The sequence below is a fragment of the Delphinus delphis genome, chromosome 7 (genome assembly GCF_949987515.2).
Source record: "Delphinus delphis chromosome 7, mDelDel1.2, whole genome shotgun sequence".
Classification (NCBI taxonomy): domain Eukaryota; kingdom Metazoa; phylum Chordata; class Mammalia; order Artiodactyla; family Delphinidae; genus Delphinus; species Delphinus delphis.
Genome location: NC_082689.1, coordinates 38,339,020 through 38,351,387, shown reverse-complemented (window position 1 = coordinate 38,351,387; position 12,368 = coordinate 38,339,020). Strand labels below are relative to the sequence as shown.

Sequence of the window (12,368 nt, the reverse complement as noted above, 5' to 3'; positions counted from 1 at the left end):
TTTAGAATATCTGCAACTATCTGCCAGAATTAACTGAAAAGGCTCCCAGAGCAAACAAGCAGTCAATGAAAAGTAAAGTTTTATTATGGAAAATTTTAAACATATACATAAGTAGATTAACAGTATAATGAACCTCATGGACCCATCAACCAGCTTCAAAAATTATCAGGTCATGGCCAATCTTACTTTACCTATATTACTGTCCACTTCCACTCCTCCTGTATTTTTTGGAAGCAAACCTTAGATATCATATCTTTCAAGGGTTAACTTTTTAAAGAAAAAAAATGATTATATCCTAACAAATAAAATGCATAATTAAGGACACAAATATAATACATTTGCATATAAACTGTATTTGCACATAAACCATAATTACTATTATAGCTTTACCTTCAGGAATAGTCCAAGTAATTAGGAACGAAAGACATGTTTCAGACATGAAAGTATGATAAAGACCAGGAACAGATGTGAGAAAAAAAAGATTAAAATACTATACCTTGATTTTATTGAAGCAGTGTAAGTATTTCCAAGAACTGCCATAGTTGGAATAAGGATAAATGCCAAAGGTTTACACGGATCAGGATTAAGTTTAAAGTAATACCTATGTCAAAAAGAAAAAAATAAAACATAAATCAACAAAGCATTGCCAATCATTTTAAATTCTCAGAATCAATCAACTAAATACACTTCAAAACGTTCCTATAGAGATATGGATATAAGAGAGCTCTAAACAGCTCAAGAAATCATTGATAAATAAATTTTGCTCTACATCTTTTTTTACCGCTGTGGCCTCTCCCGCTGCGGAGCACAGGCTCCGGACGCGCAGGCCCAGCATCCATGGCTCACGGGTCCAGCCGCTCCGCGGCATGCGGGATCCTCCTGGGCTGGGGCACGAACCCGCGTCCCCTGCATTGGCAGGTGCACTCCCAACCACTGCGCCACCAGGGAAGCCCTCTACATCATCTTTATACTCAGGTTTTATGTGGAGAATTATGTTCAGAAACTACTAAAGGAAATGAAAATATCCCATCTGGAAGCACTTCCTTTTTACAATAAGTATATGCCTCAAAGGTCATATATAAATAATATTTTATAAAACGAATTATTTAAAACATATTTAAACTGCTCTATTTAAAAAAGATGAAAAACATGAAGGTTTATATAAAGTAACTGTCTACAGCCTTCTAGAATCATAAATTTGTGCTCCTCAAGTAATTTTCTCCCCAAATCTGTGGACAAAAATTTGCACTTTGATTAAAATAAGGGACAAAGGAAGGATATTAATATCTGGTGACCTGTGATTTAATTTACTGAACTTATTTTGATTCAGCCAACTTAAAAAAAAAAAAACTTCCAGTATTTAGATAATCTGAAAGTTTTACATCATTTCTAAAAACTATATTAAGCAGGGATTAACTATTAACTGGATAACGTGGTTTTTTCAAAGACAATATCAATAATTAAATATTCTAGAAATAACCTTAGAGAGCATTTTTAGGCTCTCATTTAACCTAGGACACTTATCAGGTAACAAAGCAAATGACAGTTTTCTAGTAAAACAGCTGATCATTTATTTTAGTTCAACGTATAGGACACATCAGAAAAGTACACACTTCCTTCGTTATTTCTATTATTTTAAATGTAATCATTTTTCTTCCCCTCAAATCTAACAAAATATAAAATTGATCGTGAATTGAAAAATATATAAAGCACTAGCATTATGAATACTATAAGTCAGCAAAATAAAGCACATTTTCACATATTTCTAGACTCAAAGAAGGTTAAAGAAAATACAATCCCTCCCCTTTTGGGCAGATTTTGGGAAAGTTTATATTCTCACGGAAAAGAAGAAAATGTGAATACGTTGAAAATAAATTTCAGGTGATACCTTCTTGTTCTTGAGAAAGTTTTATGAAACATTAGGAATCCTACAAGTCTCTACTTACAGATATTTATAGTTTGAACCACATAAATGATAATTATATAAATAAAACACACCTAAGATTCTTCAGCCAATAAATTAAAGATGGCATGCTGAGTAATACAATCCATGTTAATAAGTTAATCACGGTACTGTGCATGCGAAGACTGTCTTCAGCATCACTGGCAGATAAACGGAGGTGGTATACTGTAGAGTCTTTATGGTGATTGGATTTTTTTTCACTTCTTCTAGAGTGTTTGGGGTTCTACAAAGCAATAAAGTTAAAATATCAAGATATTAAGTAAAATTTAAGTTTATTATTTTATTTAGAATCATACTCAATTATCTAACAGCTAAATAAATACATCTTTCCATTACCAAATTGATATAAAATACTGAATTATCTTGTTTGAAAGTATTTTAAAGCAGTTATCAGTTATAAAATTTTTATTCCTTTGACTTGTTATTTCCACTGCTAAGAATATATCCCCTTAAGTAATTACTTGAAATAAAATTTAAAAGATAATTGTGATAAAAACAACTAAGGACTGACAAAGATCAAATTAAATGACAATCTAAGTCTTATTTTAATACTCATTAGGCTCGCTTTTCTTAAAGTTATTTAAATTCATAAAACCTTTTAAATACTGTAAAGTTCTAACCTTTTTTTACAAAAATAAACTTTTATATTTTTCCATGTTCTTTCATACTAAAGTGATATAGCGTTTTGAAAATAAAACTTACCACAGTCTGGCTATTTTTAAAAGTTGTTAAGCTGGCTTGCAGATGAACAATCTATGAAAAAGAAAAGACTTTAATTTTACTTTTATTTTGAAACAAAAAACATAACCATTTTTACTGAAATTGAGAAGCACTGTAATTTGAAATTTTAAAAACCTAAATAAAAATTCATTTAAACACTTAAACACATTCTTTTAGAAAAGATAAATAATAACTACATGTGCTTGCTATCATGGATTAAAAGACAAACAAAATAATACAAAATTCCAGAGTATGTTGGGGTCAGGATATAATGCTATATCTTCCACACTGTGTGAGCCTATGCTTGAATGGTGCCTTGCTATCGCAACTTAAAGTGTCATGTGAGTCAAAAATTTGGTTTTATTCAGCGTAGTATAAGGAGTTTAACATGTGTTATATAATCTAAATCTTTGAAAATCTGGAACTCAATTATATAGGGTGGTGAAATGTTTACAAGAACCTGAGAAAGTCTATAAATTTACTAGGTTTGCTTAAGTATTTGAGAAAGTTCTGCTAATTGTGTCAGTTGTTTGAAATATGCAGTTAAAAAAACTAAAAATATTATATTTATAAATCAAATTAATTTATATTTGTAAATCAAAATAATTCTAAATAGTTTTTTCTGATGGACACATTTTTCCTTTGTAAACTGAAAGTAATCTATAATGTGCATGTATTAGTGTTAAATGCAGACGCAAATAAACCTTTGTTAAAAAAAGGAAAAAATTATTATCCTTTCCAGTATCAACTGTCTCTACGTAAGATTAATGTGGAGAACATGCAGTTGTATAAGGTAGATTTTCCTGAAAAGCTGTCAGCCTTCTTAGAAGTGTTTTTCATTTCCTCAGTAAAATTGTCAGCTTAATTTTATCGTGTCTTGTCATTCTTCAGCAACATTTGTAACATTCTACATTATTTCAGCATGATTGACAGCCTGATCCCACTGACATAACTTTTTGCTTTGTCTATTATCCACGTTGAAAGGGAGGTGTGAATAAAAACCATTCTAGTAAAATGTTTTTTAAAAAGTTAACATTACTTGCCAGAGCATCAAGCAATATGGAACAGATTAAATCTCCTCCCTTCCCTTTGTTTTTAACAAAGAAACCCACTCAGATTAGTAACTTCAGTTTTACAGTTAACTATATATATTTGAAATAGCTAAGATGTTAAAAAAAACTTTACATGTAGGCCTGTTACACAACAGCAGTGATCAAAAAAATTTTTTTAACAACACCCACGGGAAAGTCTATGCCTGTCTGATACAAAGCTCAGGCCTTCTGACTTTACTGATTTGACATACCTTAAACACATAGTAAAGATAAGTAAGAAGGATGGCAAATGCTCCACAAGTTGTCCAACTAACTATGATCAAAACAACTGTCAAAATGGGCAAGTCTGGTGATATTATCTTCATATCTTTAGGAAGTTCAGAGGGCCTGGAATAACAAGAGTAAAGCTTTCAAAAGCATATTAACAGTTACCTACACAGTCACATATAAGCAGAAAACAATACAGTGCTCTGCCAGGCTCTCCTTATTAATGTGCAAGTATTACTATAAGGTAAACAGGCTTTTTAAAATAAAGGTGAGGGGTGACATATTATTTTAAAATTCTTTTATACATTGTGATAGTTTCTCTTGCATTTATATATACTATGGGTAATACGTGTACTAAAAAAGAAAAAGTATTATTAAAGATAATTATTAATTATAGGCCCTGTGCCATACAATTCCAATCTTGATAGGAAGAGAAATACTTTTGTTCTTAAAGTCTTGAGGTCACTCAGACATGTGATGGTGTTAATGTCAGAAGCACCTCAGAAGGGTGGAGGAAGAAGCATCATTCCATAATCCCCTCTGTGACAGTAAATCGCATAACATGGCTGGTGAGGAAATGGAAACTAGATCACTGGTTTACCAAAAGCGCATACCAGCAACTTCAAACTGTCTTGGGACCATAATAAACCTCTAGGCAATGTTTTTGGAGCTCTTATACATTTCATCTAATCTGATCCTAAATCTCAAGATTGGAGTCTCAGATTTGATTGAAAATCAACATATAAAAGCATTGCCAGAGAAACACTTTGCCCTTGGAAAGATTTACAACAGTGAAATTTAAAAATACTTGTGTAATCTGTCCAACTTTTTTGATTAACTCTTGAGCACTACGGTCAAAATCAAATGTAGCATTTATCTTGAAATAAATGGTAACCTATGACAAAAACATAAGTTTGAACACTAACTCCATGTTTTGCTAGTTATACATTTTTCCTCAGAAATTATAGTTTAGTGAAAGCAAGTTAATTTTAAGGTTCCCTTTCAGAATACAGTTTTTTTCTTAGGAGCAATAAGAAAGGTTTTCGTCATTCATTCTTTACCTTTTCAAAGTCAGCCACAATGAAGAAAGGAGTCTCACAGATGTAGAAGAGAGTAGGCCACCCCAGTAGGCAGTACATGTTCCAAACAGAAAAAGAATCAAAGATACAAGGGGGAAACACATACTCTGACTAGTTAAAACGATGGCATCTAATTCTGGTAACAATAACATATCCCAAAATTCTTTAAACCATTTGTATCTGTGGATAAAAGAAAACATACAAAACATAAAAGCAAATAATACAATAAAAGCAAAAAAACCCCAACAACTCTCATTAAAGGATTTAATATTTGAAGTGTTTGACCATTCACTACAGTCCCCAGAGTACCATGATATTTCATTTATAATTATACTGAAAAAACAAACTTCAATTCCTGTTAGGGAACTACTGAGTCTAGTGATCTTCAAGGATCTGAGTCTCAAGTCTCAATGCAGCTTTACTGCTCTCATTGATCCTTGTAATGAAGTAATAACTGGTCTTTTTTTTTAAGTTAGAAAGCCAATAGCTAGTTATAAAGACAGAAGAAAAGACATCTAAGTAATGGTTTTTAACCAAACAAAAACAAAAACAAAACCTGAAAAAATTAAGAATGCGACGTTAAGTAGGGTAGAGAGATCTAAAATATACTTTGTATGGGAAGTAATAAAAAGTGTTCTGAGGCACTGTTTCACCAATATCCTACATTGCTTTGTGTCCATGAATCTGGGATACCCAAAGCTCATGTACCACATACATCCTTTTGAAAATGTTAAAGTCCTGGTATATTTATAGTCTAAGTTTAGACTGATATATGTGTATGTATATATATTATATATATAAGTTCAATAATTACTTCTAAACTATTGAAGTAAATGTTGATGTACTTATTAGGCCTTTGCCTAAGAGAAAAAGTCCATTTAATAAAACAAGTCAATTGCCTTATTTGTATGGAAATTTATCCTTCATATTTGAGCCAAACATAATACTTTATATATAAAACAAAATTAAAATCATTATTACAGATAATAAAACTTACCCCAACAGAAACTTAACCATAATTACAAAAGGATCAACTTTGTATGGTTTGGCTTCTTTATCTAACATAGCAGCATATTCTAAGCAGTGACCTAGTGATTAAAAAAAAAATTATATGGAGTAGAGAATTCACAGTAATTAAGTATGAGACATATTATATGCTGCATTGTTTGTAAGAGCAACATATTTCATGTCATAGAAAGCAAGGGTCTTTATTACTACCACAGAGACTCTTCTCAAAAGATTAAAAATTACCCTAATTTGAAAGACAAATCAAAACTACAATGAGGTACCACCTCACACTGGTCAGAATGGCCATCATTAAAAACTCTACAAATAGCAAATGGTGGAAAGGATGTGGAGAAAAGGGAACCCTGCTACACTGTTGGTAGGATTGTAAATTGGTGCAGCCACTATGGGAAACAGTATGGAGGTTCCTCAAAAAACTAAAAAATAGAAATAACATATGATCCAGCAATCCCACTCCTGGGTATATATCCAGACAAAACTCTAATTCAAAAAGATACATGCACCCCTATGTTCATAGCAGCACTATTCACTATAGCCAAGATGTGGAAACAACCTAAATGTCCATCAACAGACGAATAGATAAAGATGTGGTACATATATACAATGAGATATTAGCCATAAAAAAGAACAAAATAATGCCATTTGCAGTAATGTGGATGCAACTAGAGATTATCATACTAAGTGAATCAGTCAGAAAAAGAAAGACAAATATATGATAGCACTTATATGTGGAATCTAAAATATGACACAAATGAACCAATCTATGAAACAGAAACAGACTCATGGACATAGAGAACAGACTTGTGGTTACCAAGGGGGAGGGGGTTGGGGGAGGGATGGAGTGGGAGTTTGGGATTAGCACATTGAAGCTTTTATATATAGAATGGACAAACAACAAGGTCCTAATGTATAGCACAGAGAACTATATATCCTATGAAAAACCAAAATGGAAAAGAATATAAAAAAGAATGTATATATATATATGTATGTGTGTGTGTGTGTGTGTGTGTGTGTGTGTGTGTGTGTGTGTATAACTGAATCACTTTGCTGTAGAGCAGAAGTTAACACATTATAAATCAACTATACATCAATTTTAAAAAGTTAAAAAAAAGAAAAAAAATAAACATAAACCTACCATAAAAATTTACTCTAATTTACTGGTTCTCATTTACATAGTCAATCATCATTTGTGAAACAAATTCAGGAAGCCAAGGCTATGGTTTTGTCATTTGTATTTTTATAAAGCTCCACAGGTGAGCTATTTTTTAAAAACTGTTTTACTGAGATATAATTCTTATAACTCAAAATTCATCCGTTTAAAGTGTATCCAATTCAGTGGTTTTTTGTATATTCATAGAGTGTGCATTAACAACCACAGTCAGTCTTAAAACATTTTCATTACTCCCAAAAGAAACTGTTCCCCTTAACTGTCACCTCCAATGCCTCCCCATTCCTAGGCAACCACTAATCTACTTTCTGTCTCTATAGATTGGCTTACTCTGAAGATTTCATAAAAATGGAATCATAAAATATGTGGTCCTTTGTGACTGGCTTCTTCAACTTAGCATATTTCCAAGATTCATCTATCTTGTAGCATTCAGCACATTATCTGTTCATCAGTTGACAGACATTTTGGTTGTTTCCACTTTTTGGCTATTATAAACAGTGTTTAGTGTGGATGTGTGTTTTCAGTTCTCTTGGGTCTATACCCAGGAGTTGCTGAGTCATATGGTAACTCTGTTTAACCTTTTGATGAACTGCCAGACTGCTTTCCAAAACAGCTATACCATTTTACACTCCCACTAACAGTATACAGAAGGTTGCAATTCTACAAATCCTCATTAACACTTGTTATTATCTGTCTTTTCTATTATAGCCATTCCAGTGATTTCTAATAAGCATCTTTGGTTCAGAACTACTTCTTTAATTGATTTGCGACACAATCCCATACTTAAGTCCTCTAGATTAACCAATATCATATATCTCCAGGGTCTCTGTGGACTATCTAGATATAAATCCCAAATGTTTGAAAATCAATTGTCAAGTCACTTAAAACTAAGAATGAGGTGTCTCTTTTAAATTTCCAAAAATTATATTCAAGTATAGGAGATGTCATATTGCCAGAATAATCTTTTAATTAAAAGGTTGGATCTGAGCACATCACATTAAATGTTGCTTACTTCTTCCTGGAATATAATAGGTTAAATCAGGTTAAAATGAACACTAAAGGCAGACTTGAAATTGCAAAAAAGTCACTGAAAGGAAACGAGTAGCTGTGAAAGGATTTGGCACCATGGAAACGGTGGAGGGGATTTTTGGACTGCTTTTGTATGTTTTGTCCCCACTCTCTTTCCCTCTTGCCTCCTCTGATTATCATTGTACAAGCCCAGCAAGTGTGTGAGGCTCCTGGGAAATTGTTCTAACTGCTATACTCTAGAGAAGGCTTTTTGTCCAATGTACTATACAGTCTATATTTTCTTCTCCAGATCCATGTTCTACCCTTTACTTTGCTCTGAATTCTGGGAGGCTGACTTTTATGAACTGGCTTCTAGTTGGGTTCAGTGAATAAGCACTGGCAGATAGGAGGATAGAAGGAAATAAAGTTAGTGTATTTATTTCCCTGCCTTCTCCCTGCTGAGCCACACGCTGACAGTGGCCACAGCGTTTCTGTACCCAAGGCTCAGGTGCAGTACTGCTGCTCTCTCCTACAGCTCTCTAGGTTTGCTCCCTCCCTTGCCCTGATACCTAGGAGTATCAGATGGCTCTGTTGCTAATTTGGTATTTTATCATTTGTTGTTGGTTTCCCTTAACCCTATACATACCTTTGAAATAGTCCCTTCAATTAAACTCTTAATTATTCCATTCAGTGTACAAGACCTAAATGATACAGTTGATACAGCCCAAATATTACACTGAATGCCAACTATGTGCTTGGCCCTATGTCAGGCACCGGGAATAGAATGGAGGACAAAATCCCTGTCAACCAGCTTCTATCTCTTAAGAGATCCTCAGAACAGAGGGAATAAACTTTAGACACAAGGGTATAAAATGCAGAAAACAAGTAAGGAATTTTCTTGGTAATCTCTTAAAATTTAAGAGGATCTCAAACTCCTGTAACCTTGGGAGAGAAGGGTTGTGAAGTTTCAAGAAATAGATGTGTCTTCATTAGCTACACGTAGGATAAAAAAAGTAGTAATGAAGCACTGAGGAAGGAAGAGAGGGAGGGAGGAATAGAAACATTCTTACCTGTTGAGAAAAGAGAGTATAACTGTCCTCCATAAGCAAGAAGGATACTAGATATAACATAGGCAGGAAGAGCTCCACCATGAAATCTAACTACCTAGGAAACAGGCAAATCAATGGGCAACTTCTGAATGTTCATGTTAATGAAATAAATATACTTTCACATGAAATAAAAAAGTTTTTCACTTTATACATTTTCTGACATGACTAAAAGATATATAGAGTAATGGGTATAAAAATTCTAGGCAAAATAAATGCTAAGAATATATCGCATATTAGAAACATGTTACCTGAATTTTTCATCAAAGGCATAATAGAGGCAATATATAATTGTGTAGCACATGCTACAAAATTTTTTACAAGGAATGTTTATTGAGCATTTAATATGTTCCAGGTATAATACTAAACATCTTATATGCATTATCTCATGATCTCCTCCCCAAAATCCTTTCATATAGTTCTTATCCCTATTTTACAGATGAAGAAATTCAGGTACAGGGGGCCCAAGTAACTTGCACAATTAAGAGACAAGCGAGTTACTTACTTCCTTGTCACCTCTCTTCGCTCTTAACAGTAAGATAGGGACAATAATAGTACTTACCTTATAGGTGGTTTTAAGGATTTAAACATGTTCGTTTGTGTAAAGCATTTAGAATATGAACTTGAACATGATAAACTATCAAAAATATGAGCTGCTATTATTAGGCTTTTATGTCCTTCACCATCTTTGGAAATCTTGTGGAATGGAATTTAACTCAAAGCCTAAGTTCATAACCATTATGTTATAGCACCTCAAGTCATTCTATCAGCTGATCCAATCTCCTTAAGAAACGTACATATAACAAAAACATAGTGTAAGTTCTTCTTTTAATGTTAAAGTCTTAAAAGGAAATTACTTTAAAGCATGTTCTCCAATTCACAGAACTTTTAAAAAAAATGTACAGACTCCCCTGTCAATCTAATGAAAACTATGGAAATGAATGCTTCCACAAAATGTTAAGTAAAATTTCAGCAAGTTCAAGGCCTCCCTGAAGCTCCTCTGTGGATTCCCAGATTAAAATTGATAAGACTCAAAAAACATAAAGCTCATACTCATGATTTATAGTTTGTAGCTTTGAGTGAAAGGAGAGGAGAGTTGAGTGAAAGGGAAAAGGTCATTTTCCTACTTATTACTAAATGATGCTCACTGCCTGCTAATGACATGCTAGGAAATATACAGCATACTTTAGTTATTAAGTGTGTTGGAAAGATAGTTAAGTAGCCTAACAGGCTCAGAGTCGTACTCCTGAGTTCAGACTACAGCTTTGCTTTTCACTAGCTCTTAGGCAACTTATTTTACCCCTGCCTTCTCTCTAGGCCCTTATCAGTAAAATGGAGTTAAATAGCACTATCTCACAGGGAGTTTGAGGCTTAAATGTATTCATATGTGTAAATCATTTGGAATAGTAACTGGCACAAGTAGGTGATCAGAAAATGTTCACTGTTATTAACCTTTAATGCTCTTCACTGTTTTCAGAAATCTTGTAAGAGGTCCTACATAAAATTTCTTTTTAATGACTGAGTGTCATTGTTATGAGTAGTAAATATGATACTGGGCCACAGATACAACAATCAACAGCCATAAACTGGCCTTCATGGGTCATATTCAAATTGTATATGTGCTTCATTTGGTTTAGTATTTGGCATAGTATTTCTTTACATTTTGAATTAGATGCCAACATTGAAAAATTAAAATATTTTATTTAAAAATTCAGATTTCTAGTTTCTCTTAAAATCTAAAGATTGGGCAACACTGGGCTTCATTCCTACATGGAAATGATTTATTAAGAGTTTAAATAATTCTCTTGAGAAAGCAACTTTCAGTTTATTTTCTGTCCTCTCTTTCATAAGAGTAGACTAAACAATATGTAAGTATATTTTCCTCTTTCCTTTTTTTTAAAAAAATTAATTTTATGAAAAAGTTATCTAATCAAAGGCTAAAGATTCTCCTAAGTGGTTTCTCTTTAGTCCTCTTTCCAGTCTTCTTTGACTGAATCAGTTAACACTGAAAATACGTATGATTTTTAAAAGACAAATAAGATATACAAAACTGAATTCATTCTCCTACTGTTCTCAAGCTAAATTTTGAAACAAACATGAAGGAAGAGCATCTTATATCATTCCAAACATTTGAGGACTTAACTCAATTGCCATGAATTCTTCAACATTTAAAAAAGTACCTACCTCTGATCCTGCAACACCCACACATCATCATTTTCTAGAAAAATTTCCATGTCTAAACAAGACTATTAGTCTAGGTTTTTTTGGTGTACATATAATTACACCTGATTATACAGTATCAAGCAAACTTGACTTTTCTTGTCACTAATCTGAATTATGAGCCCCAGGGATGATATGGATAAGAGAGTGTGTTATATCCTCAGCCATACCACCATGTACAGTGACATACTAAAAATACTATAGCATGAATTCTTCCCTTTTATTCCAAGATACAATTTTTCTTAATAATTGATCTCTTAACATTTTAGAGTATTTATTATAACTATCCATGATGCTATTTTCCAACTTACACTAACATTTAATCTTCTCTTTCTAATGTAGCACAAAATTTTTACGTATTAGCTTAGAATTTTCTAATGTTCACAAATTTAATAATAATCACAATCTAGTTCTTACCAGGTTGTTTTCAGGATCAAATGAGATAACATACATAAAAAGTTTCTGATTTACTTTTAACTTGTGAGTTTTATTATAATTATAGAATTAAATGACTTAAAAATTCTGCTATGCCTAGACTGCAAAACATAACAAAAAAAATAAAGTGAAAGTAATAAAAGACACAAAATTTTTAGTGAATTTTAAAACTATAATTTCTCTGACTAATCAGTATTATCTATTTATGTCCAGATTGCACAATTCTGCAAATTATAATGATGTTGAATAATAATATAGTAGTTCTACAACTTGATAAATTATTTTTGTAACACTATTTGCCTATGAATTTAAGATACTCCCCAA

General features: G+C 32.6%; 1 protein-coding gene across 2 annotated transcripts in view; it reads right to left on the bottom strand.

Annotated features, from left to right (window-relative positions):
- Window positions 1-12,368, bottom strand: part of PGAP1 (post-GPI attachment to proteins inositol deacylase 1) — a 74,352-nt gene that overhangs the window by 8,843 nt on the left and 53,141 nt on the right. For both annotated transcript variants that reach the window (XM_060016373.1, XM_060016375.1), the window contains 7 exons: window positions 9,354-9,447; window positions 6,079-6,169; window positions 5,064-5,261; window positions 3,987-4,122; window positions 2,666-2,716; window positions 1,999-2,186; window positions 497-601 (listed from right to left, as the gene is read on the bottom strand). In XM_060016373.1, coding sequence (XP_059872356.1) covers window positions 497-601; window positions 1,999-2,186; window positions 2,666-2,716; window positions 3,987-4,122; window positions 5,064-5,261; window positions 6,079-6,169; window positions 9,354-9,447 — 863 coding nt within the window. The remainder of the gene's footprint in view (window positions 1-496; window positions 602-1,998; window positions 2,187-2,665; window positions 2,717-3,986; window positions 4,123-5,063; window positions 5,262-6,078; window positions 6,170-9,353; window positions 9,448-12,368) is intronic.